Source organism: Harpia harpyja, chromosome 10 (genome assembly GCF_026419915.1).
Source record: "Harpia harpyja isolate bHarHar1 chromosome 10, bHarHar1 primary haplotype, whole genome shotgun sequence".
In the NCBI taxonomy this organism is placed as follows: Eukaryota; Metazoa; Chordata; class Aves; order Accipitriformes; family Accipitridae; genus Harpia; species Harpia harpyja.
Window position 1 is genome coordinate 8741138 of NC_068949.1, and position 27240 is coordinate 8768377.

Consider the following 27240-nt stretch of genomic DNA (forward strand, 5'->3'; position numbering starts at 1 on the left):
TAACCATTTCCCCAGAGCAAGCCTGAAAGAGCTTCCAGATTGCCCTTCATCCAGTGTAAATAAACCATGAATCCTCCTGGTTTTGCCCCAGCAAGGAAGACCAAATAAAACAATTTTCCTTTCCCCACTTCAAAGCCAACTCCCTCAGTCAGCTCTCTGCAGTGTTTCCTCTTTGCTTTGAAGGTCACGGGGAAAGTTTTACCAGTCCTGGTGTTTTCTGACCCAAAGCCACGGAGTTTCCCAAGGAGGTCACATTGCCCTGATGTAGGGTAGGGAACCAGCACTGAAATCAAGAAAGCCGTTAACTGTGTGCTCTGGGAGATGGACTCCTTTTTGGGGGGATCATTAACCTAATAATAAGCAGTTTATGAAAACACGGAGTATTTCTGAAAGCTGCTGGGGCTCTGCCTTTGATCTCAGGTGACCGCACCTGGGATAAAATCAAATCCCACACTCAGGTACCCCCAAATTAAATATCATTGCAGATATCGTTTGGTAAGTGCAGAAGTAAGCTTGGGGGCTAGCAAAAAAAACCCCAAACCAAACCTGCCCATTTGATCTTCCTTCCAAAGATGATGCCTGTGGCAGTCAGCTTGTGTCCCCAAGCCCGTGGCCAGGTCCCACAGCAGGCTGGGACCTCGCGTAGCACCCCAATAGGGCTGGCAAGGACTATGCCAGCCAATTTTTCCCCCTTCCCAAGGGAGGGGACAGGGGAACAGGAATTTCCCTTGCTGCACCCCCATGTTTTTGCCTGCACAGGTGAAACCCACTTCTATGAAGGTTGCATTGGGAAAGGTGCAGATGTGATAACCCACCAGGCCTCTCTTGCCTTACAGTCTCCCCAGACACCCAAGTAGGGCTCCCCAAGGAAAAATGGAAGTGAAATGGAGGAAAAAAAAAAAAGGATTTTCGTTTATATAAGCAAGGGATTGTATAAACTCTGAATTCTTCAAGAAAGTGAAATTACACTAGTGTGTAGCAAGTGATATCAGTTGTCCCCTCTCTGCCTTTCAACTACAAATCTGGGTAGAAAGGTGTCACGAAATCAAAACTGTCCAGAGGAGATGAAAACTGGGTCAGAAAGAAGCAAGGCTCCCCCCCCCGAAAAAACTCACCTGTCCAAGCATACGAGCCCAAAAAGAAAGAGTGTCAATGTGAAGCCTGGGTTATCCCAGCAGCAGGTTATGGGGGACTTCTGCCCATCTTCTTCCCAAACCCGGCAAGTGGGGCTAACTTTTCCATTTCAGCAAGAATCAGGGTAATTTTTCCGGTGATTTGATTCAGTTTAATGCCTTCTTACATTCCTAGAAATTTACATGAATGTACCTGTAGGGGCTGCGGGAGTTAGAGGACTGGGAGGTCGTGGCTACCTGGCATACACGGGCCTGGGGCGCGGATACCAGCTCAAAGGAGAAAAGAGGGGAGACGATAAACTCTACGACCTCTTGCCAGGAATGGAGCTCACACCGATGAACCACGTCACACTAAAGCCCCAAGGGATCAAACTCGCTCCTCAGGTATGTGTACGAAAAAAGAGTCAAATCCCGGCCAGAGGTGGTCTTTGCCCAAAATGCTTTTGGGAAAATGGCCCCCTGCTTGAATTTGCACTGGGAACTGATAACTAAATCCATTCTTGCATCTCAAAAGACATTAAAAAAATAAAATACAACTAGCTGCATCTTGCAATACGTACCCGCCTCGCTGGAGCACGGCGTCCACTCTCCCTTGGAGGAGAGTTTTCATAAACACGCACGGGTGTAAGAAATTCAGCTATGGCTGTCGCTTCCTAAAAGCACTGAGGGTAAAGAAATTCTCACCCAAAATGGGTTTGATAAACAGGATGCATCACTTGGAGCTTCACCAAGGAACAAATGCACATATATAAAGAAATAATGTACATTTTAAAATCATTTATGTGGAAAGAGGTGTTGACCGCCTGCACCACCCAGCCCAGCGCAGAAACTCTGGTTGCTCAGGGAGGCTTTTGATGTGGTTGTGTGTGCAGGACTGGGATCCAGATGGATGGATGAGGGTTGAGGAGAACAAACCCAGAACAAATTCCCTGAGTTTGTGAAGGTCCGGCTCTTACGGCAACTCCTTTCCCCTTGTATTATCCAAAGCAACATGAAAAACTAACTTAACCCTGAATTTTGAAGCACATCTTTGCCTATTAACTCTTCAATTGCCACAGCATCCAGTCTTTGAAAACATCCTTTTCTCTCCCAGAAAACTGGAAAGTGAGTTTTTTCCCCCCAGCAAAATTTCACAGTCCCCTTACTCTATTTTATCAGCATATAAGAGGGGTGAAATAGCCTGCGCAGTGCTGCACTGCCTTAGGGCAGGTAAAATTCATTTTTTCCTCTTCCCAGCCATGCCAAACGCCCATGTATTTCAAATAGTGCATTAACAGCACCAGGCACTTGCAACACTAGGTTTTTGGGGCACATTTTCCCGACAGCTGAGCTCCCTAATCCCCCCACTGCTACTATTTCACAACAGCAGGTCTTAAACAACTACATCTTGCTTCACAACAGCCTCGTTAATAGGACAGCCTCATTAATACCTGTCAACTTGGTCAGCTGCTCCCATCCACTGCACTGAGACCATTTCAACAGCATCTTTGAATGATGGATTTCGTTCCCACTGCCTAGCTGACATTCTCAGTGTTAATAAGCAGGTCTGCCTTATTGAGGATTTAAATGTTCATGTAAGACTATAAAACCAACATTCATATAAAGACATTGGGACAGCAGGGAACAAGTGTTGCCATAGTCAAGAAATGTAATGAACTAGTTTATTTACACAACAAAGTGCTAAACATCAGTTGCAGTTACGATTACAAAATTAAAAGCAGTAGTGACATTTAAAATTTACATTTTAATTTTAAATAAAATTAAGTGTAAATTTTAAATAAGGTAGACCACAGAAAGACACAGATTGTAGGCACCCAGGGTCTCCAGTCCGACCCAGCTGGCAGCATGGCCAACGTTACAAAGCCCCAAGACTCAACAACATCTTCTCAGCTGAGTGTCAGGTCTGGTGGAGCTACTTGAAAGACATAACTGGTCCGAGCACCACTCACAGGGAGGCACGGGCACACCATGCTGTGTTCAAACCCATTTGGGACAGCACATACCCAGTGGTATTTCTTTTTTTTTTTTTTTCTTAAAAAAAAAAAGAAATACAAAGCCAAAGCAAGAGTGTTTCTGGACAGCAATTCCCAATTACCATGGAATAAGCTGTGCTAAGACTGGGGGCAACATGGTTCAGCATTTCTCTTTCAAACTAGAAACAGAAATCGCCTATTGAAGCCTGTATAATTAATTGGATGGAGACACAGCCTTTTTTCTTCTTTCTTTTTTTTTTTTTTAAAGAAGATTATTTGGACTTTTCATGCACTGTAACCCACTAAGCCAGGGAGGCAACAGAGCAGTGAAGATGAATGCAACCCTAGTGTTTTAGCACTGTTAAAGAAAAGTGCATAGATAGAGTGTCTGGGAAGAACTGAAAGAAAACCACACCAATAACAGAATAAAACAGCTAATCAGCAAAAGGACAAAGATATCTGATTTAATGGGGTAATAATTAACTTCAGGAATTAAATGGATTTTTAAAGTATAAAACATATAGATGAATCTTATACTTCAAGGTGAATGTAGTATCCTGTCTGCCTTTTTTTTTTTTTTGCTAAGCCTTGAGGAAGCTGCCACGACACCCCTGAAAACCCATTGCAGGGAAGGAAGTTGACCAGTGCAGGGGCTGGAGCTGGGTGAGAAGGCCACTGCACACCAATTAACCCAAGCAAAAATCCCTTTTCTGCCTTCCAGATCTTAGAAGAAATCTGCCAGAAAAACAACTGGGGACAGCCTGTTTACCAGCTCCACTCTGCAATTGGCCAAGACCAAAGACAGCTCTTCCTATACAAAATCACCATCCCTGCCCTCGCCAGCCAGAACCCCACCATGTACGTAACTATTTGCAGTTTTCTGGGGGTTTGGATTTTTTTTTTTAATGGTATTTTATCTAGCATGTCTCCTCAAAATACAATTGCACAGATCTCTATTTCCTTTATATATATTAGGGAGAAAAATATCCACAAACTAAAATGGACTGATAGTGATGTCTGCCACACTTGGTGCTCTCTCTCTGGTGGTGCAAAGATTACAGAAAGTCAGAAATAATCAGGCAAAAGGGTGCTTTTCAGCACAAAAATAAAGCATACGCTAGCTCTTGTGGGAAAAAAAAAGCAGCTTGAAGGAACATGCTAATAATTCAGCTCCAAATATGATTCTAGACATTTCTGACCTAAAACATTGTTTGCTGTGTATTTTAAAGAAAAACCCAGACTGCAGCAGGCTTTCTTTTGGACTGAAAATGCACAACATGCTCTGAAAGGATGTTGTGTCCAAAATGAGACCCGGGGCTGATAAACTCAGCAAACAAACCAGATTATTATGAGGAGAGTACTTTTGTTAATGCATCAGCATAGTAAACCAGTGTTTCCATTTGATATGTGGGATGATGCCATCTATGAGTGGATCAAAACATCTTGCAGGAAAGTCCTAGAGAAAAAAAACCCAAGCTAACATTTTGCTGTACTCACAGACATCCCTTCACACCACCCAAGCTCAGTGCCTATATCGATGAAGCCAAAACCTACGCAGCAGAATACACCCTTCAGACGCTGGGGATTCCCATGGAGGGAGCAGAGGTGGCTCCTGCAGCACCAGCTTTTCCAGGTATGGGAAGGTCTGTACAGCAAAGGTCTTCTGGAATATTATTTTTCCTGCTGCTTTCTTGTGGATGTCAAGAATAAACCCGTTTTTGGCCACTGAGGACAGACCTGGCTGTGCTCCCCCACACGCCTCTACATTGACTCATGTTACTTATGTGTATGATATCTTTATTGCCTATATAGTAATTTATCTCTGTATCAGGACTACCCAAATTACAGTGTACACACCATAGAGCAACTCAGGCTGGAGGCACCAGGGTAGGGGGGTCTCCGGTCCAACCCTGCTCCCAGTAGGGTCAATGCCGCAGATACCGCAGGTTGCTTGGGGCAGTGTCCAAGGATGGGGATCCCCCGCTGCTCAGGGCATCCCAAGTACGCACCTCCACTCCACTCCTTCCAGTCTGTGGATGCCTCCCTTCAACTGGGAGCCCCAGATAGGAGGCAGGATCCAGAAATGGAGTCCCCAGTGCCACATCTGGGATGAGTCCCCTCCCTGGATCTGCTGGCTGCAGCCTGGCCAATGCCACCCAGGATGGAGTAGATCTTCCTCACCACCAAGATGCACGGTTGATTGATTCACAGTCCACACATCCACCCCCAGCTCCTTTTGAACCAACACTTTTGATTTCATCTGTCAAAGAAATGACGCAACTGTGAAAGTTAGGATCCCATCCCAACTCTCACACCCCCACTGGAAGGTTTTTTTTCCAGTTTGGGAATTCATACTCAACAGCTCTTGCAACTGCCCAAAACAGCTTGGCAAGTCATGAAAAACACAGGCTGGGAGCAGGAATCCAGCTCGCAGGCATTACATTTACTGTGCTCTCCAGCATGACGGTTTTTCTGATGTAGTGGGAGCAACATGTGCCAAACTGCACATGAGGAATGCATTAGTCAGTACTACTGAGTTGTTTGGAGTGTCTCAAGTATGGATTTAAAAAAAAAAAAAAAAAAAATCCATCCGGCTTCCTGCCACAGGAGTCCGCAAAAGCCACAGAAAAATCAATTTGTCTGGGTTTGTGCAGGCTTCCGCAGCGTGGAAACCAAATGGGCTCTTTATTGAATCCAGTCTCCACTTACTGCTTAATTATAATCTCTCCTTTTTCTTTCATCCACCCTTATTTATTTGTCTTGGAAACTCAACAAATTGACATACATTAAAGTTTCTGCTTGCAACACACACTGGTCCTTGATCAGGGCTTGCTGAAGCCCAGCCCAGCCCAGCTCAGCTCAGGCCATGCCCAGGTAGCCATGCTCATAATTTCTCTTATGATGGTGGCAGATATGTTTTAAATGTCAGATTTCCCAATTCCTAGTTGAAATGTTGCACCTCACTTTGCTGATGCAAGGAAGATACTTTGAGTGGCCACAATACTCAAATTATAGTGAATTTTTCATGTTTTCCCCTAAGGTAACACCTTCAATGAGGCAATGTGCTCTCAGTCTTGCCCAATATCTCCACTCCCCCCCACTGAGAGGCCCTTGGCTTTGACTGACCTTGATTTGATCCCATTGCCCAGCTAGTTGTTTGGAGATTTTGGACCCTGGGAGATCTAGTTTGGCAGTAGAGCCTGGTCCAGCAGAGCCAATGGGTAACCCAGCTGCTATTCCCAAATTTGGGCTTTCTCTTAATTCTTAATTCTTTCACAGCAAAATATTGTGGTCTGGTTGACAAGCTGCTATACCCTGCTTTCAGGCAAATGAGCCCCAAACGATGTTTGTTTTCCCAGTGATTCATTTTAAATCAGCAAAGCTAACATTTTCCCATGGAAAATTTTAAAGTGTTGAAACCACATTTTCCATTAGAAACTGATGGGAAAAAAAATCCAGTTTACTAAATATTTTCTCCCTGATATTGCATAGAGGGACTTTCCCTCCTCTCTAGTGTGGCTGTCCTGAATTGCATCTATTTTGATTGTGAAGGGTATCAGAGCCATACTTTATGAAACCTGCCCAGATTTCCCCTATATTACTTCATTTTCTTGCCCTCCTCATGTCATGTGTGGGAGGGTGTGTACAGAGCACTATTAACACCCTCTTAGCTCAGAAATAATCGAAGCATAAGGAAAAAATATTCAACAGAGAGGGGCATTTTTCAAGCAGCATGTTTAACAAATAATGGGTGAGAAAAATGCATTAATTTTCCAGCTTTTTTTATTACCTTTAACATGGAGAAAAAACATGCCAGAAATTACCTATTTAATTTAATTAGATTATTCCCATTAACAAACTCATTACTCCCTATGTCATTCCCATCGACAGCAAAGTCTTCCCATCAAAAACTATCAGGCGATGGTGAGTTTTGAACTTCTTTTCATTAATCTGCATTTTTCCCCTCTTTTCCCCTGCAGGATATACCATTGCTAACGCAGCCGCGACCGTCACAGCCACTCAGCTCAAGCAAGCGGTGACTATGGGGCAAGATTTAGCAACATACGCAGCCTATGAAGCCTACCCGGCCTTCGCAGTCGCTGCACGCAGTGATGGCTACGGAGCGTATTAATCCTGTCTTTAATCGAGTTCCCTTAAATTGAGCACAGGCAGAAAAAAAAATATCTCAGTCTGGTAATTCTTACACCCTCATGATTTTAAACTAATCTGTCGCCTAAAGTTAGATTTTTAGTCGGAGTTTCATTCTTGTAGTTCTTTAGTTTCATAACAGAATATTGGGGGGGGGAGGAGGAAAAAAAAAATCACTCAAAATCAGATTTTCACACTAGAAAGCAAAATCTCAGCCCAGAAAATGAATGGTTCTCAGGTGTGTATATATACATGTGTATATATACATACACACTGTTGTGTGTTTACAAGCAACAACCTGTGCTGAAAACAGTTGGTCCTGTGGACATTGTGACATGGGACTCGGGAAGGCTGGGGTGTCTCCAGCAAGCCCCTCTGTGCATCAGGAGTTCTCCTCCGTTCATCCCCAAATTTCTCAAGCCAGGCAGAGCAGCGGATAAAATGAAAGGTTGTCCTTTTGCCCCGCGGAGGTCTCCAGTTTGCATCTTACAGCCTCCAGTGCTGCGGGGATGTGTTCAGGCATCTCAAGCAACTTTTAAATTTATTCTGGCACAGCCAAAGAAAAAAGACATTTATCATAAACATGTCCACCCAGCCTAACAGGCTAGTTTGCATGTTCTTGAGCGCTGATTTGATTTTTAAAGCAGGAGGCAAGCATTCAGCAGTTTTCCCTCTTTGCTACTTCCCGGCCATACCTACAAGTCACAAAACAGCAAATAACAGCATATTTTTAGCAACCTCCCATCAAATGGCACATTCAGTGAAAGATAGGAAAACTTTTAGGACTATTAAGGTTGACCAGAAAAGTGCTCTTCATTAGGGCTAGTTCTCTACTTAATTAGAGCAAAAGAGCTCACAGCAGTGGCCCAGTAATAACAGGCACCTCTACAGGAATAAAATTATATACAGGGAACCTTGTATATGCACACTAAGAAAATTTGAATCTGCTCAGTCTAGGATCAAAAAAACCCCTTTTTGGGGAGAGAGTTTACCAGCTGGCTGATGATGCCCATTAATTCCAACAGATCTGGCCCCAGATTTTTCATCTGGTTTAGGTGATGTAATGTGGCATCACACAAGCTGTTTTAAGTGGAGCTTTTCCCGTGCATCCCCAAAGCTGTACAAGGCACAATGGTCTGTGACAAGGTGTTGACTACCAGGAGCTATTTTCTATTCTCACACTTCATCTGACTCGATTTCACTGGGAATGGAACAAAAACACATATACTGTATAGTTTGTGGTCCTATCAGACCCCTTCTATTTATAAAGTAGCTCATTAGGGTGATCTTAAAGGTATTACAAGCCCTCTATAGTTGCTGTTCAGCACGCTTAGCTTTGCAGAAAACAACAAACCTGTTCACAGAGGGTGAAATAACCAAGAGTGTTATGGGTATCATGGCTTTATTTTCTCTTCTGTCTATGTCTTTTAAATCGTGTTTGCCAACGAGTAACATATCCATGCGTGTCTGTCTCTCTCTAAAAGACTCCTGTTGGCAGAAAGTGTTTCTCGCTTTCCATGTTCAGTAGCTTTAGTCTGCTTTTTCAGCTATTTATGTAAGTTCAGAAAGATGTCAAAGAAAAGGGCAAGAAGCAGTATTAAAAGTGTGTGCATGAAGCACTTATTTTTGTACGCGTAGTACAATATTTGTATAGAGTTTTAACACTATGAAGTGTAGTGAAGAATCACACTATCCATTTATTGGAGGACAATCATGTATGTTTAATCAGAATGAAGTGAAAATGGCATCTCAATCATCTGTGACAAGGAAACTATAACTGGGATTAAATTCTGTGAAGCAAGTCTGTAATTCTAGAGTAATCCAAGGACATTAACTGGACTTTGAAATATCATTAAAACTTTTTAAACCAACATACATGCCTCAGTCCTTTTATACCCCAAGTTTCATCTGAAAGGGTCATCCTGTGCATGGTAAATAAGAGCACACTTTGCTCTGTAGGGATTGATTTGAGGTCAGACAGGCAAGGTCACAAGCTGCTCAGCAATGACGAGAGTGTTTTCAACATGCACTTTGGTGACACTTGGAATGCATACGCAGCAGAAAATCAGTGTTGTTATGCATCTGCACTTTTAAGTAAAAAATCAAGGGGTTAGGGTTTTTTTCCGCCACCTCTTTGGCCAATATTTTTTTATTTGTCAATGCTGCAGGAATCACTTTTGCTATAAATTTATTACAGTGGTAATACCTTTGTTCTTCACCTGATCCTTGATGTCTCGGGCGCGATACCAATAGCAAGAGAGCAATGTGCAAAAATAAGGGGGTAGATGGAGTGCTATATGATTTAGGGCTGTGAAAGATTGGTTCCACCTTGGGAAGAGCCTGTTGCCAGGTCACCAATACATAAATCAGCTACAGTCCTGGTCATTTTAAGAAGATGAGGACCTGTTACTTGGAAGACCATCACAGTTAAATGACTGAGCAATAGCAATTCCTGCTTTCACACCCAGTACACAGGGTTCTGGGTTTGCACCTTTCCAGAGAGATCCTGAGCCCAAGAAATAGGTGGAAGTTCTGGTACCTTGCTACTGATAGCACACAGCACTCAACCAAAGGCCTCCCTACTAAGCCAAAAGAGATTTTGCCAAAATAGCTTGACATTGTTCTTACAGACTTACAAAGAGGTCAGCTGTATTCTGGGCTTTAGCAAGAACAGCAGCTCTGCCAGCTCTATTATTTTACCTCATTAGCTTTTCCTGATGTCCTGCTTTTGTTTCCTTTGAAATCAGGGCAATGGTAGAATTAGCTTTTGTGCTTTAACGTTTCACCTCTCAGAGAACTGAGATTCCCTTTGCTCAGCAGCAGCTGGCTGATCAATTTTGGAGAGCAAGAATGATTTTTCAAGAAATCTCAAACCCACAACCCTACTTAAAAAACATTATTTCCCATTTGTAAAGATGTGGGTTCCCAGTGGATAGCAAGACAAAGCCAAAAACCATATCCATCCTCCACAAACATGTCCAAGACATGTTGGAGCTGTAAGTGATGAGATCAATGGCCCAGAAAAATCAGCAGATGGCCACACATTTGGCTGCTTGCAGGGCAGGAGGTAAAACACCCTGCATTTTCCTTCTCCCTTCTTCCAGCCAGCCCTTTCCTGGAGGTCTCTAGAGCACAGGCCTCACATCTGAGGTGCAAAGTGAGAATAAAACATGTCTAAGGATTACACAACAACTCCACTTTTGGAGCTGGATAGACCCTGAAACATTCCACCCAGAAACTCTCTCCCATGTTCCACTGAAACCCCCTTTAGAAGTCCATGGGACAAGGTCTTCGGTGACTTTCAAGGGGAGTTGCTTTATCTTTGAGCTTGCATGGCTTCCTTTTCCCACTAGCCCAGCTAAATCTCCCATAGACCATCTCATCTCCCCATCACATACCTAGGTGGATTTCCCTTTTTTGGGAAAAATAAAACAAAAACAAACAACCCCTTTGAAGGGTGACATTCCAGTCAGGGACCACAAAACACTGCTGGTCACTAGCTGCCTGGAGGTCAGCCTGTCCCTGGTGCTGCTCATGGCACTCGCAGGGGATGCTCCTTTCTTTCAAGGGCTGGAAATTATTGTGTCCCCCCAAAACCTTGGTCTCAGCTAAAATGGCAATTCTCAGCTGCCCTTTGTTAAGTGCTAGTGGGGGACTTAGACAGCCCCTACCCACTAACCCCTCTCCTTTGCGCGGTGCTTGGGGTGGGCTGCTCTCTCCCTGGAGATTCCCCGCCATCTCAAACTCCTCTCCATGCCCAGAGACTTGTCCTGACCTGGCTCTGGCTACCTGCAGGAGATGGGGACTGTGCATGTCCAGATTTAGGGCTGGTTAATGGAAACACTGGGAGAGTGACGTTCCCCGGTCCCCAGACCCACCTCATGCATATGCAGCCCCAGTTGTGAAGATCTTAAAAAGCAGATAGCTGCTGGTGGACCTGTAGGTAGGTTGCACACAAATATCCTTTGTGGGATGCATGCAAACAGCACCAGATAACCACAGGATCAGACAGGTCCTAAAAGCCTATATCAAAGCCCGGAGACAGCAGAAAGATTCTCTCCTTTCCCCTCAGTGCCTCAGGTCAGATCCTAATTTAGCATCTCTTCTGCAGCTCCAAATACTGTTGGTAAATTCGGGAGGGATAAGATGTTGTGCAGGAGGAAAGTTGCAGCATGGTCAAGTTTTGCAAAGGAGCTCTGCGAGGCGGCTCATCCTGTGGACACAAGTTTCTCAAGTTCATACTAGTTTATGTCCCACGATAAAAGCAAAAAGGTGGAGGTTTGCTCGCCTCCCAAGCATGTAGGCAAGACACAAATGGCTATACATTGAAGGAGAGAAGCCCGAGAGAGGGAAGAGCAACTGTGATGAGTAATGCTATATTTAACAACTGGCAAGTTGCCCAAATTCCTGAAGAATTTTTCTAGGCTTTGGCTCTGTTCAGCAGCAAGCTTGTTCTTGTGTAAAACGGCACTGGCACCTAGTGGCTGCTGGATTCAAGCACAGCACCCCAAAACGGCGTGCAGGTAGGAGGAGGGAAGGAAGGGCTGTTTGTCACTGTATGCCAACAGTAGATGACAGCCACAATGCTATTAAAGAGCAAATAAAACAAAGGTCTTCTCTCAACAGCCTTTCTCACACTGCGGCACTCAGAGCTGCTGAATTTTCTAGACACAAAAAATTACAAAAAGTTCCAAAAAAACTCCCCCAAAACTTCAAAAAGCCTGTGCCCACTGGTTACATAAATAAATAAGCCTGCTACAAGGTGTTTCACAAGGGGACCTGCTCTGGGGCACTGGTGGGACTCTCCAGATACTCTAGTTCTGGCTCTCAACACCTCTTCTCCCATGAGGAACACCAGCTTCCTAAAAACTCGCTTTTGGGGTCAGATGCTCATGTTTTAGAGGGTCAATCTTACCCATGAGCATTTTAACTGGGCAATTCAATTTTGCTTGTGTAAACATGTTCAGTACAAGCACTACTTTAAAAAATCCATGGTTAGTGTAATGCAATAATACAAACAAAATTATCTGAAAAAATCAACTAAAACATCTCAGTGTTGCCTGAGAAAAAAATGAATCTCTATTTCCTTTTTCCCCAATGTATTTCTTCTAGGAAAACAGGAGCACTCCCGTGCTATTTATTCTAGTTTATACAGCGTAAGGAAAACAGCAAGTAGAGAGAGAGTGATTGTTATACCGGGATTCATCAGGCAGCACCATTTTCAGACCAGGAAGCAGTTCCTGTGTTTCATAAAGATGATCTGACCCTCCTTTAAGGGGCTGCAATGTGTTTCACCATGCATGGTCCCACATGAAAACATGAGCAAAGTGGCAAAAACTTAGCAAGAAACTTTCTGGATCATTTTGCAATTTGAGCATTGCTGCACTGACCAAGCCTGTCCTGTGGCACAGTGGGATGCTGGAGCAGCATCCTCTGCTGCTGCCCACATCCCACAGATGCCACCACTGCCATCAGAGTGATTTTTGCTGGCGAGAGCAGGGTGGACAGGCCAGGTGGGTGAGTTATTAGGGAAGGACATTAAGATCATCTTCAGGGATTTGATTCCCAGTGTTGTTCTTCCAAAGCTTACTCTTTCCTGACTCAATATTGCGATTGCTTTGAGCTCCTCCGGATGGGGATCTCTGAGACTGATTGCAGCTGGTTTAAAATGAATAATTCATTCTCTCCTACTGGTTTTAAAGAGAGGCAAAATTATCTGACTGATGATTCTCTGAAGAATTAAAGAGATTGCATACAAAATTGGTACACACTGTTGGAGCTTATTAAACATTTACAATTGTTTAGCTGTAAGACACTACGAGAATCCTAAATCCAGATCTGAAAGGCATATTTTCTTCTCCCCATGGCCTCTGGATCTACTATTTACAGAGGCTGGAAGAGACTTGGGGACTACGGAGCCATCCCTGCTTACGGCACCCCATGGCAACACTGGTGAGAGGCACCTCAGGAGGGACCTGCCACCAGCACTGGGTCAAGGTGATCATGGCTTTGTCCAGCCAGCTTCTGAAACCCCCCAGGAGAAGATTCTCTACCTTCCTGGTTGATCCTCAACCTTTCTGTGTTGAAACCCTTTCAGCCAACGGGTTTTGGGACTGTCCTTCTGCCCCTTCAATAGTATCTGCATTCTGTGCTTTGATGAAAACCTCCACTGATCTTTTACATGGGTTGGAGGGGCACCACGAGCCCTCCTGGTGACATACCTGTAGGTGATTCAGGCTTTGGCCATTGGCTCTGGGCAGCCCTTCATCCAGCCAGAGCCTGCTCACCTTGTGTCCTTCCTGATGCTAAAATGAAGCAGGCTGAAGTCTGTTCAGAGCTGCCTCACCCACATCTTTAATTCATAAGTTCAATTCTTACTGATTTCCATCTGCAGTACCCAAAATATAAACTTACCACAATGAAATGCAACCCTTCTCTGGTTAGACATGAGTCACCTTTTGCTAGCAGCTGCAGGTTCTCCCTCACCAACAGGTCCCTCCTAAAATCCCCATCCTGCATATGGCCCCTGGTGTAATGCCAGTGTCCTCCCATGACACCCTCCTATTGAAACAACCTCTGGGACATGTAAGCATCCTTATTTTTGATCTTTTTGATGTGTCCCAAAGTGATATTTAGAGGATATAATGCCATCTGCTGCCCTTTGCTGTAGTCAGAGGGCTGGGCAGGAGCTTAACACAAGGACAACAAGAGTGAACAAAGTCAGCCTTAAAGTCTTTCTCACCCAGCATCCTGCCTCTGGACCGTGTCACAGATGCATAATGTCTTCAGGTCATAAAATCATAGCAAACATATGTAGTCCTTCCAGGGACTGGGTGGCCTCCAACCCACTGTAGTTTCTTGGGCCACTTGTAATTATTTGAGAGCTTTCAGAGGGCTTCTCTTCCAAAAACTTGCCCAGCATCCCCTTGAAATGATGCAAACTCACACATGGTGGGCAGCACTGAGCCCACCTGGCACACTGGTCCGTTCAAAAGTGACATTTGTGAAAGAGAGTAACACAGTCTAGCAGGAAAAAACCGCCAACAGCTTCAATATTTTATTTTGTGAGTGTCTGACCTTCCTTTCCTTATTCTACACCTCTGAGGTAGGGCCCCATACAGCCACTCTCATCAGGCACCTGTGAAACCAAGCCCACTGATTTATGGAGAACTATGCGCAATTCACTTCATATGACACTGTTGCCCCACCACCACCTGTAGTCTATGGTGGCTTTTAAGTCAGAGAATGAATCCTCCAAATGCCCTAAACCAGAATGATTAAATGAAATGATATTCCAACCTTTCTGATGAGTATCTATCCTACTTATCCCTTTACCATCCTAAGAGGTCAGCTTTGCACTTCAAGCATGATTGAGGAGTCTTCTCTTCTGATGACTTGTGCATTCAGCAGCTCTTTCCAGTTTTATGGACTTGGCTCAATTTTATGGACTATTTTATGATCTGGATTAGCTCCCAATATGCACTAATTCTCTCTGAGAGAGCCTATTCACAATCAATAAGCACTTGTTTAATGACTAAAGAAAAACAGTTACCTCTTCTACTACAATAAGAATCAACTGCAACAAGATCTGGCCAGGATGGGAACTGCTTGAATGAGAATACGATGGACTAGCGAGACTGAATTGCAGGTAAAAGTCAAAACTTTGCAGGAAGTCAAGCTTTGCACAGCAAAGGATGACGAGCAGCACTTGAGGGACAGCAATGTTGTATAGAGTCACGTATGCCACAAAAAACCTCCCAGGCATGCATTGTGAACATCGCAGATACCAAATCTACTGCACAAAGGAAACAATGCCTTTAATGAACGAGATCACCTACAGAGTTGTGATTTCAAACACTGAAGATGTGCCTTCAAATGGAATAAAGACAGCGCGATTGTTAGACAGTTTTTTCTTGTAGTGCCCGAAGTACCGTATCCTGTAGACGCCTGGCTCTGTGTCACGAGGGATGTGCCATTCAATAGTCACGTTGCTCTGACCAAATGATCCTTTGGTCCAGTAAAACCTAGCAGACAAACCAAAAACTGCATTCAGCAAGAAAATCCACTTTTCATTTGTTTTAATATCCCAAGAGCTCACTAAGTGGAATGAGATGAATGCACTCCAGTGAAGTATAGTTTAAGAACTTCTTTTATCCTTTCCTCATATATTTACGTTATCAGAGCAGCAACCAACAAGCCAACCCAAAACCTGGCAGGCCTGAAAAATATCTGGAAACATGGAAAAGCAAGTCAATGATCCTTTTAGCAGATGAAGAATATTTCTACCAACGTGTTCTTACATTCCCAACTCCATATCATAACCCCATACAACATTACATCTGCGAGCAATATTTGCCAACTTAGTCTTTCCTGCGTAGAGTAAATGCTGAACCAAGAGGATGAATATATTGAGGGTCACAAGCAAAATCTATCGCAATCGAGCTCAGGGATTCTGGCACCTACTTCCACATCAGATTCCTATTTTCTTTGCAGACTCCTTATGCAAACCCACTTCTGCTCAACCTTAGAACTCTACAGCCAGCCACACATCATCTGGGGGCGAGGGATTTTTCAGCTGGCCATGATGGAGAACTTCTTGGGGAGATTAAGAAGATTAACCTGCTCTTCTTTTGATACTGTCAGTGAGAGGTACTGCTGGATATCACCCTAATTGTATCCAGGCCAGACATGAGACTTATCAAGCCCTCCTGAGATAGCACCTCCATTTCAGGGCTTTAACGACAGGAGGCAGATGAACAAAATACGTTGATTCATTGGCAATTGTAATAAAAAGTTTCCCCATGCCAGTCTCTTACTGAGATTGAAATAAATATTTATAGACATGACTGGGTGAAAAACAGTGAATGATGGGGAAATTTGGTTTGGTAAACAGAGACCACAGGCTGACACAGGGCCCAAGTATCCGCCTGGTTGCTCTTGTCCAAGGTTTTGGCTGTGGATTGCACTGGCTTGGCTTGGGACAAAGACAATGTTGTCTTGGGAGATGACAGCGAGGTGACAGCACAAGGCCCAAAGTGGTGGGGGATCTCCATCCTTGGGGATCACCCTGACTCACCTGGACATGGCCCCAGGCAACCTGCTATAGCTGCGATGTTGGTCCTGTTGGGAGCTGGGTTGGACCAGAGACCTGCAGCCTGAGCCTGGCTGTAATGCTGTGACCTAAAAATGCTGCTGTGACAGATCTATGCCACCACCCAGCCTCCTCCCCATCCTGCGCTCCAGGCTCTGTGAACCAGGACCACCCCTCTGGGATCTGGGAACTGGAACGTAGCTGAGATGCCACCTGGGAAGAGGCTTCTCACAGATGAGCTCATGGGGATTTAACCATGTCTTATCTCTGTTGGCTGTTTGCCAAAGGCAGGGCCAGGCAAATTCCTGCCTGTAGCTCAGCCCCTCCTCCTAAACAGTCCCAAGAAAGCAATTTCTGCCCCCATGGCAGATGCAGGGTGGGGCCAAACACTTCTCTACTGCAAACACCAAGACAGCATCCAGCAAAACGGCAAGTCTGCACTGAGTTTGTCCCTGCTGCAGTGGTGAGTGCAGGATAAAGAGCAGAAAACAGCTATCTCCTTCCCCGAAAGCTGCACCTCCTTTAGGTAAACCATCATACCTTTTAGTGCCTGAAAATATGCATTTTACAAATGCAGCTATAAGCTATTTAACACTTTGCAACACTAAGTTAACAAACAGTGGATTCCCTTCTGCTACTCTCCTATTACAATGTCAGCACATTCAATGGTATCAAACCTTAGTTTTCCCTGTACTAAAAAAACCACAGTCTGGCTCCACTAATATCTAGGAAAAAAGTTTGAGGCTCCCTGGCCCCATTGCCTTAATTACTGACATTTCAAGGTTAACAAAGTGACTCCTTTTCACCTTAACAGAACCATTTCCCCTTTCTTGTGGTGTTTGGTACTTTCCTGAGGCACCAGGAAGGGAGACATTACTGTCTGTGTTGGTCTGCCTTCTGGCCAGCCCTTTTAGGCAGGAAAAAGCCAAACAGCTCCTCTTCCTTATCAGCAGAAGTATTTAAGAATCATTCAGAGATCCAAAGTCTGACCTTTCTCAGGAAGGAAAATAAGATGTCTAGATTCCCTTCTTTCCAGCATCATGGCAGCACTTTCTTCAAGTTTTGCACTTTTATATGTTTTTTGTCTTCTCGAGCGACATGTTATTAAATATTTTCAGTGTTCCTGCCCAAGATTTTGGGAAATCTGTTGGGTTTTTGGAAGAGGAGGGAAGAAGGCAGGGCTTCATATACGGGTGATAAAATGCCATCATTTACCTTACTCAGTTAGGGAACTTGACTGGACAGGGTGACATCAGTGAGAGTGACAAGGTAACATAGTGCAAGCGTTAAACAGAGGGCAAGCTCTTAGAAATGCAGAGCTCCAAGTGCAGGTAGGAATACATCTCCCACCCTGGGACAGCCGCAGTCCTGGCTAGTAGGATTAGGTTTAGAGAGCAGCTGGCTGCACTTTGGCAGAGACAATTATGCCCTACCAAATGCTCATCATAAATCCAGAGGAACACTTTCCCAATGAAGCCAAGCTGTCCAGAACTTTGCCTCTGTGACCTCGGATGTTACGTGTTTGCACCGGGACGTTGCAAGGTCAGAAGACCCCAAGAGGGGCGTTTTTCGGGGTCCGATTTCTCACAGATAGGTTGCAGATGCAGGTGGGAAAATGTCTGGTTTTATTCAAACAGGGGAGTAACTTGAAATCGAATGGTTTGACAAAAGATGCCTTTGGTATTCGTATTCCGTGTGCTGACTTCTGGTGTAGCTCTGAAAGGTGACAGCAGGTTTGCCGCTTAGTGGATATTTTTCCTCAAGACTGACATTTCTAACCTTAACTTTGCTTTCTTGCAAACTTTTTAAAATTGTTGACTGTTTCTACTTTATGATGCACAGCAAGGCTGGCCAGTTTTTCCCTATGAAAACCCCACTGAGGTGAACCTCTCATATTTTCTATTTGGTATCCTATTCATCAGCACAGTATGGCAGATAGATGGATGTAGGCTCTGAACAAGTTGGACCACGAACCTTCTGTAATTCTTGCTCTTCCTTCTACCTTTCCCAAACTTATAAGCCTTCATTGCAGAAGCTAGACCCAAGGGGAAGACCGATTGTTGCGGTCTTGACAAGTTAACCACCCAAATATGGACAGATCCATCCCCAGAGAGCATCACCTGCAGGGGCAAGACCAATCTATGGTTGGGAGCTCTGAAATGAAGCCCTTCAGGTTAAATTCGAATTACTCCATGGAGGCTGTGGAACAGTGAAATCTGGTCAGGGCACCTACCTGGTGTCCCAGGAGGCATCGTTCCATACCACGTGCCAGCTGTCTGAAGTGCTGGTGTATCTCTCCACCGTCAGGAAGTTGTGTTCAGTCTGGAATAACAATAACAGAGTTAGCCAGACGCTTAAGGGACAGTCATGCCCCTACTTTTCTGTGTCACTTTAAACTGGAGAAGGGACTATGCTTCTGTTTGCTTTACTGGGAAATGCGGTAATTACTAGCAAAAATGCTTGTATTTCACTGCCAAAGCACAAATTTAAGCTAATAAATGATGCAGAGAATGAGTAAAGAACTTGATCATTAAAAAGAGAATGGACAGGTGAGGTATTTGCTATCAATGTCTATGCAAGATGAGTGATGGGATGAATTAAGTACTTCTCTAATTTTTTTTTTGTTTTATTAAAATAATGCACCGGGCTGATAAGATAGAGACTAGAGACCCTGATTTCTATGACCGGATGGTGCTGGATACCAACGAAGAAAGAGTGTCTGGCCTAATGCATGACATGGGTGCCTTTGATTTCAATAGTTTGAAGAGATCATGAATGGTCCGTATCTGACCAAATTAAGGACTTTGCCCAAAAGCATTCTGGTGGTGTGAATTCCCAAAGCATGCTGAAGGGAGAAACTATCTTCTTCTGAACTCCCAGCAAAGAAAAAAAGCACTGGAGGCACACAATCTTACTCCTTCTGAAACCTGAACATCACAGATTAAAATGCATTAGGCAGAGGCAGTAACTAAATATTCACTAATTCTGAACATCCCCAGTTGCAGTGTTGTGTCATATTTACCGCATTCTCTGCAGAGTTCCTGGGGTTCGCACCTACAAAAGTTACTTCAGCAACTTCTCTCTGTGGGGGAAATTAAGATTTATATTAAAGACTGAGCAGCATATTGCACATTAAGAACATCCTTTGAAGATGCCATATAGGTTTTTTAGTGGTTTGGTTGGGGTTTTGGGGGGGGGGGGTTGTTTTTGTTTTAAATCATTTATAATTTCACTTGGTGCAATAGCAATGGACAATTTAGACTGTGAACTGGTATTCTGTGCCTTGCCATTCTACTTGTCCTGCTTGCTGGATAAACTCCACCATAGTACATAAGATTTATGTGTTAAAGAGGGAGGGAAATAGGTGAGATTTTTAAGAATGTCTCCCTGCCTTCTTCCTACCTTACTGCTGGAGACAGCAATGAGACAAAAATCCTTGCTCTGAACACCTTATCTAAATTTTGAGCATTGAAAACTGAACACTTTCTGACATTTTTATTTCATTTAAATTCCATACTAGAAGCATCAAAGTTGACCTGATTTCTGCTTGTAAAGAAATCACTGTACAATATTTGCCTATTTAATAATCAACTGTTATTTTATGTTGAAGCAGAAGGGGAAATCTTCTTCATGTTGACTAAAGGGCTTTTATTTTCCCCTTCATTCACCCATTTTAATCACATTCAGTACAATGACATTGGCATGAAAACGCTCTGTCTCTGCCTTTTCAACCATGCCCACTAAGAGCAACCACAACCCTTTCTTTAGAAAACACAGACTTTTTTGGATGAAGGGTAAGAACTTAAAGATGATTTCCTAAACAGGTTTTAGCAAATCCTTGAAGCTCTCACCGCTCGATACTGTTGTCTCACTTCTTGTAGCACATCCCCAAAAGTCTTATTCACCGGCATGCGATCGGCAGTGAGAGGAGGCAGCAAGGTCATGTTACCTATATTGAAAACTGGGGGCTCTGGACCACGTGGCAAATCCTGAACTGTATTCTGGGAGAGGGAAGATGTGCTCATTATACATACATATAGATAACCAGTATATCCCTGACGACTCATACCACTGCTGCGGCTCTTTATCCAAGTCCATTGCTTAGATAGATTTCAAGAACAAGGGCAATAAAGTGAGCATAAAAACAAACAAGAGGATCTTCATCTGTGCTCTGCATGCAGGAGCAATCCCCACAGGACACCTGCTGCCCTGTTGCTGAGGTCCCCCAAATCACCCGCCAGAATACCCCACGAATTCAGGAGGCAGTGCCTGCCGACTGGTCCTGCACATTCACATGGTCCACAGATACAATGGTAATAAACATTGCCCTGTACGGCAGAAATTTAACAGATTTTTCTTCCTCTTGGTAGAAAAGCAGCAACTTCAGGCCATGCTGAATGGTTGGAGGTATCTATTTCCTAAACTTTGAACTGAAAAACCCCCAGAATTTCTCAAGTGGTACAAGACACCATTACAGGAATTATTTTCATACCACATGAGAATTCCTCAAAGCAGTTTCTTATGAGAAAAGAGAGGGTAGCAATCACGCAACTTCACTGAGGAACAAATACAGCCATAACCAGGCTTTACAGGATTTAAATGTCTCTGGCAGCGTGTGGCATATAGAAAATTTTAATTACCGTAGCAATAGCCCTTGCGAGTCCTCTGTACAGTTGAATGTAAGCAGAAAGGGTGTGTGGCCCATAAATAGTCGATGCAGCCTCATATCGTTGAACCTAGCAAAGGACAAATTTGGAAAAGGAGGGTTTCAAGGACTCTTGAGCAGTTTCTACAGCTCATCTTACTGTGCCAAGACAAGATCAGCACTATATCTGCAGGGGGTTTATTTACTCCCTTACTGCTAAGGAGACAGCCCAACAACTTGCCTAAGTATTCCTGCTGCAATTTCAGGTTACTCTTCATTCTCCGAGCCATCATAAACAGGGAGGACCAGTTGCCACTCTTCCAATTATCACAGCTCTTTTACTCTTTTAAAGGCTTATGATGTAGGTCGTCTCTTCTCCAACTTTTTGGGTTGGACAACCCCAGTTCTTCCAACCCTCTCTCTCAGTTTAGGGTTTCTAAATCCAAGGAGTCCATCCAACAGTCCAAATCTTCCTCAAAGCACAGTATCTACCATGCCTTGTGTGGACCCTTAAAACTGGCAAGCTATATTGCAGTCTTTTCCACAGTAACATGGCACTGCAATTCATGTTCACCTTACAACCCTACAACTCCAAATCTTTCTTCTGGCAATTTTGCCACTTTATGAAGATAATTTCTAATTCATCCAAGTCATCAGGAGATTACTAAACCTGACATGAACTCACAGGAGCTCCTTTCAGTATGTCTGCCCATTTCACATAAAAGCATCCATACGTACTCTCTAGCTATGGTCAGGAAACCACATTGGCCCTTGGACCATGTCCTCTAGGCCAGAATAAACAAGGAGGTCTCCTGATTTCTGCCACAGATTCTTCTGCTTTTTGTGGCAAAGGAGAAGTACTCTAACCATACATAATTTCACATGAATTATCATCCCATAGAGCCATAACTGAACTCAGTTAAACATGTTCAACCCGCAATTTTAACATTTACCTGGTATTCTTCATAGGTGGTAATGTAGTGGGTGTAGACATTGCACAGACCTGCAATTACGACATCCATTCTTGGTGTACCATGAGAATCAAATTCCTAAGAAAGGAAATAAATCACTTATCTTCTAACAACTGCTTAATGAACAGTTATGTTGTTGTTGTTGTTATTGTTGTGGTGGTGGTGGTTTTGGAGGGGGGTTGTTTAGATTTTTTTTACCCAGACAGAATACAAAGTTACGGTGGGGAGGGGGCTGAATGTTCAGGGAATGCAACCCTACAAGTGTAATTTGTCTTTGTTAACATCTCATATTCACTTCCCAAAGAAAAATAGGAGAAATTACCTCATACTCTGGTAAATTCAATAAATTTAGGGGTTTGTTTTGAAGCCGATGTCTGTATACTCCTAAAAAAATTGGTGATACAACTATGTGAGATAGGCTCAGTGAGTTGTGGACATGGTGTCTGAGATTAAGATAGCATTCAGGCTGCAGCTGAGAATGGGATCAATCAGGAAAATGGAAAAAAGATATTTGCCATTTTTTTCCAGTTGTTCTCATGTTGCAAAATCCTGGTAGGGACTAAGGAGCTAAACCCCTCCACCCCAGAGACTCCTTGCTAGCATCTATTATGCCTGGATCCCAGTTGAATTAGCTTGTGCTGGCTTAATGAATTGAAACTCGATTGGTTTGCTTCTTTTTGGGAGGATATTCATTTCTCCTGCATGTCAGTAAGCACATGCAAAATGTGTCTGAAACAATTGTGAGAAGGAAACATCTGTAAGACATGAGACCCATGGATCCAGGTGGGAGGACACAAGGAAAAAACCAGAAGGGTCAAGAAACATGAAGTTCCACGTATGCTGCACTCTGAAGAAACCTTCCTCAGTAACTTACTCTTTTAACAGCTTCCCGTAGCCTGCGTCCAGACATGGTCCTAGGGGCATTAAGGGAACAATGTCAGTCTCCAGAAATGCAGGGAGCTAAAGCAAGAATCCCTGGCTGGACATGCAGCACACCACCAGAAATTCACATAGCATTTGCAGTGCTGCTCAGCATCTCTTAAGGCTTCTCTGTGATGAGCTCAACCAAAACACCTCAAAACATTTCATGTGTGTCATCACAGCCAGGGTGAGGCTGGAGGCACCCCAGGCTAGGGTGGGGTAGGAAAAAGGTGCTAGAAATAAATCATTATCCTATTCAGGTTTTCACCATTGTACCATCAACAGTCAGCGTAATTCATCATTACGGTGTTTGTGGTGTGAAAAAAAATCAAAGTTAACAAGTTCCTTTCGTTTCATTGAAACTGCATTTTGCAATGAACAGTTAAAATTATTTAGGAAGCTTGTTTGCATCTCATTCATTCCCATGGCTAGTTTACAGAACAGAGAAGAAAATGGGAAACGCCAGGTAACCAGAGGAGACAGTATACAAGAAAGTACATGCAGTGGACATCTATGTGTAGTGCCTGCACAGCTATCATATATTTGGAACATTTTTTAGCCTACACACTCTTTCTACCTGCAGGCAGAAGTATCGCAGGTGGTTTGAATGAAATGCTGCTGGCTGCAATACATAGAACAAGACCAAAGAAACACATACGTGAACTCTCCGGGAACAGCAATGATTGCCAGTGATCCAATGGCAGCAATCTGAACATCCACAATGTCAGGGTGCCATGGGTGAGGCCGAGTCATCTGAGGTGAAAAAAAGTGGATATAACTGTTGTAGGGTAGTAGCAAAAAAAGATAGCTGAAGTGTTTTCCTTCCTACCATCATAAATCAGACAAGTAAGTTTACTTTGTAGACAGGCACATGACAATGTAGTTTCTCCACATGTACAGCAAGTTGTCTGACCGTAGCAGACAGATAAGGTACATGTGAATACTATGGGTACGGCAAAAAAAAAGGAGTTGCCAGAGGGGTAAAGCAAGGTGGGTAAATAAGGTCAGGGTAGCACCTAGAAACCTCTCACCTGCATGGGAAAAGGATAGAGTTAGGATCAATAAGGTTGATCATCTGTCCAGGAGACCAAAAGTGAATGAGTGAAATCGGAGAGCCCGATGGTGATGGGAAGGAAATAAGAGTTACGTCTTTGTTAGCTGAGCAAATGCACTGTCAGTTGTGATGCAGAGGGAGAGTTTCTAAGTAACCCAGAGGGTGATGTTCAGGGAACCCTTGACCTAGCCCTGGCTTCAAACTGCCCCTTAGCAGGGACCACACCATACTCGGATGCAGCACCATTGCAGCAGCCAAAACACATGCTACAGCAGCATTTCATCTTAAAAAAAAAAAAAAATTATCTATGAAGAAGCCTGTTAAAAGGAAATTAAGAACAACAAGAGCTCAAGCGTGGCATGGCTCCAGCAAATGAAATGCAAAATCCCACTCCAGCAAGCCAAAAAGAACTTTGAGGAGCAATTTACTGGGGGCAAAACATGAATGACAAAACCTTGTGAAGCACATCAGAAGCAGGAGGCCTGCTGGGACCTCTTTTTATAAAAGATGAGGTGAGCAGCTGATTGAACACAAAGCAACGCTAGGAAAGCTTTTAAAGAGACTCATGAAAGGAATAACAATGAATTGCCTCATCCAGATGGCATCCTCTAAGTGCTCTAAAGGACCCTGGACATGATCCCACTCCACTACAGTGCCTTTGCCTTAATGCCAAGGGAACAACAGGTGGAAAATGGGGCATCTATTTTCTTTTAAAGTTTTAACTGGGATTTTGGGAGAGTTCAGTAAGAACAAACACCAAGTCCTGCCCAGGACAGAGTAGCCCCGAGCATGAGGACAGGCTGGGACCAACGGGGCAGCAGTTCTGAAGAGGCTGGCCCTAAAAAAATAACCCTTCCCTGTGTGAGTGGGGCATCCCTGGGATGGGGACCAGCAGCGGGGGATCTCCATCCTTGCTGACTGCCCCACGTCTTCTGGACATGGCCCTGAGCAACCTGCTGTAGCTGCAGTGTTGGTCCTGCTGGGACCGGGGTCGTGCTAGAGAACCCCACCCCAGGGTACCTCCAGCCTGAGCCTGGTGTGACTCTACCTGTAGATGAGTAAGTCGCATCAGCCAATGTTACAGCTCACAGAATTATCAGACACTTGCATAAACATGACAAAAAAGCAGAGAAGTCAACAGAACGTTTCCAGAGGAAGTCAAAGCCCGGTAGAAACGTTTGAAGACAACACTGAGAAGGTGGGTATGTTGATACAGTCCCCAGAGCTTCCAAAAGGCACCATGATGAGTTACTTCATTTTGCATGGACTAGTCTGTCACATGACAGAAGGAAAGGTCCTCTCATGGATTAAGGTAGGAAACCAATGGTAGGATGGAAGAAAAATCCACCCAGAGCTATTAAGATCTGAGCACCAGCAGAGGATGTCCTGAAGCCAGAGATTGCCAGGAGGCAACGCTGAGCTCCACGCACTGTTGACTTTCCCTGACCTCATGCATTTTCCCTGTGTATCCTGCTCAGGGCTGTTTCACAGGCAGAGAATTAGGCCAGGGTGGATCTTCACATGGGCTTTTTGACCCTAATGAGAGCAACAGATCTGGTCCCTCCTCCTGGGATATAAGGACAAGACGCTCTGCAAGAGGAAATCTTCCACCTCTCTCATTCTGATGCAAACTAATGTCAACACTTTTTCTTGTTTTCTATTTTCATGCCTTCAAAGCCCTTGCAGCTCTCTCTGCTGCACTGTTCTGCACCAAATGGGCTGGCACATACATCATCTATAGCACCCTACCAAAACCTAGCCCAGATCAGCAATCTCTGCACTTCCCAGGGCACACACCAGTGCATCCTTACCTCTCCGGTGCTAAAGAGGATTGGCTTGGGTTTGTGGCAGGCTTTTGTCTCATTGGAGGGCTCTCCCAGCAGCTGGTCCCGGATTTCATCCCAAAATGGGTTCCCTTCTACTGAGCCTTGAAGGGGAAACATCTTTTACGTGCTGTTCCTTCAGCTGCCCCAGCAGCTATTGGACAGAAAACTCATTTATTACCCCCTCCCTGCTTACGTGGGATAGGACATTTCTCAGTGGATTCTGACTACCTCCCTTTTCTGGGTGGTTTAAAAAGCCTGGCTTTAACCCAGCTGAGCTCCATCTTGGCAGCCTTTGGATAATGAGAACAAATGAGAAAGATTGCCCCAAAACCAGCACTTTCTTTTCCCCAGTCCCCATCCAGCGCTCTCCTTCCTTCAGATCATGGTCATATCCTTCTCCAGAAGATTTCTGACGAACACAGACAAACTTGCGAGGGGGCTGTAAGATCACACCTTCCTAAAAAACATCCCTTTGGAGACTGTGGTTCAACGAGCTGTTGATGTTCTTAAATGTCTCGGGGGGTTTGAATCTATTTGGGGGATGCCCATGTCCTCCCCGTTTGTACGAAGCCATATTGACATCTGCTCCCTAAATTACCTTGTGTGAAGTTGAAAGCCCCCACTCCATCAATAGTCCCTGCAGCAAAGCTGTGTCCTAAGGCTGGTTTACATGTTTTAACCTTAATCAGAAGGGGGAAAAAAATGAAAAAGTGATATTTTAAAACCAGTTCCCCGCAGCGTGCCACGTCCTGCTGTGAGAATATAACATTTCTTCCTTCCTTATGCCAGCATCCCGGGAGTTCCTGCTCTTACCGTGTGTGTGGCATTGAGCTCCACCGAGACATCACTCATGTTCACCCACTGGTGAGCTGAGCTGAGGGGTCCTGTGACCTCCTGGTAAGCTTTTTCATACAGGTCCTAAGGGATACACAAGGTGGAAATCCTTGAGGAAGAAGAAATCAGGAACCCAGCTCTTCTGAGATTCAGCTATATGAACTATTTCTTCATTCTGTTGACACCTTCCAGTGACCTCTTCCAGATGTTAAAGCAAGAGTGTATTTCCCAAGCTCCTTTGTTTCTATCACCCCGTCTCTACATCCTGCATGGCCCAAGTCCTGCAAGTTCTCCCTGTGTCAAGTAACATAGGGAGGATGCTCTGTGGTCAGCAGTTTTGTGTGTGCCTCTCTTTTTACAGCTGAAATATGCACCTGTTCCATGAGGATGGCAACTTCTTTCTCCTAGTTGCAACCTTTTGGCACTTCTCACAACTTAGACCAACCAGAAGAAATGTTTTCTATGAGAAAGATGCACTTTGTTGCATTCATTGCTTCAAATCACATGGACTTTACCACGCATTTACTATACAGCTGACAGCTAAGCCATTCAGCTCTTCAGTGAATGGTTTTCTGGCACACATGCCTCGAGTTGGTACACAGAAAGTATTGCCAGAAGTTATACAGGTTTAGTAACATTCCTG

General features: G+C 44.2%; 2 protein-coding genes across 5 annotated transcripts in view; one reads left to right on the top strand and one right to left on the bottom strand.

Annotated features, from left to right (window-relative positions):
• Nucleotides 1–9126, top strand: part of A1CF (APOBEC1 complementation factor) — a 28962-nt gene extending 19836 nt beyond the window's left edge. Inside the window, exons 9-12 of one of the 3 annotated variants that reach the window (XM_052799376.1) lie at nt 1309–1517; nt 3828–3964; nt 4606–4749; nt 7087–9126. In XM_052799376.1, coding sequence (XP_052655336.1) covers nt 1309–1517; nt 3828–3964; nt 4606–4749; nt 7087–7102 — 506 coding nt within the window. In that variant the 3' untranslated portion in view covers nt 7103–9126. The remainder of the gene's footprint in view (nt 1–1308; nt 1518–3827; nt 3965–4605; nt 4750–7086) is intronic. The other 2 variants (XM_052799374.1, XM_052799375.1) reach the window with 2 other exon arrangements.
• A 5963-nt stretch (nt 9127–15089) lies between these two features.
• The window catches only part of LOC128147112 (putative neutral ceramidase C), a 33509-nt gene continuing 21358 nt past the window's right edge, over nt 15090–27240 (bottom strand). For both annotated transcript variants that reach the window (XM_052799364.1, XM_052799363.1), the window contains 11 exons: nt 26577–26681; nt 26362–26443; nt 25749–25864; nt 23542–23636; nt 22837–22876; nt 21945–22040; nt 20987–21082; nt 20198–20347; nt 19369–19428; nt 18580–18668; nt 15090–15279 (listed from right to left, as the gene is read on the bottom strand). In XM_052799364.1, the coding sequence (XP_052655324.1) occupies nt 15090–15279; nt 18580–18668; nt 19369–19428; nt 20198–20347; nt 20987–21082; nt 21945–22040; nt 22837–22876; nt 23542–23636; nt 25749–25864; nt 26362–26443; nt 26577–26681 (1119 nt within the window). The remainder of the gene's footprint in view (nt 15280–18579; nt 18669–19368; nt 19429–20197; nt 20348–20986; nt 21083–21944; nt 22041–22836; nt 22877–23541; nt 23637–25748; nt 25865–26361; nt 26444–26576; nt 26682–27240) is intronic.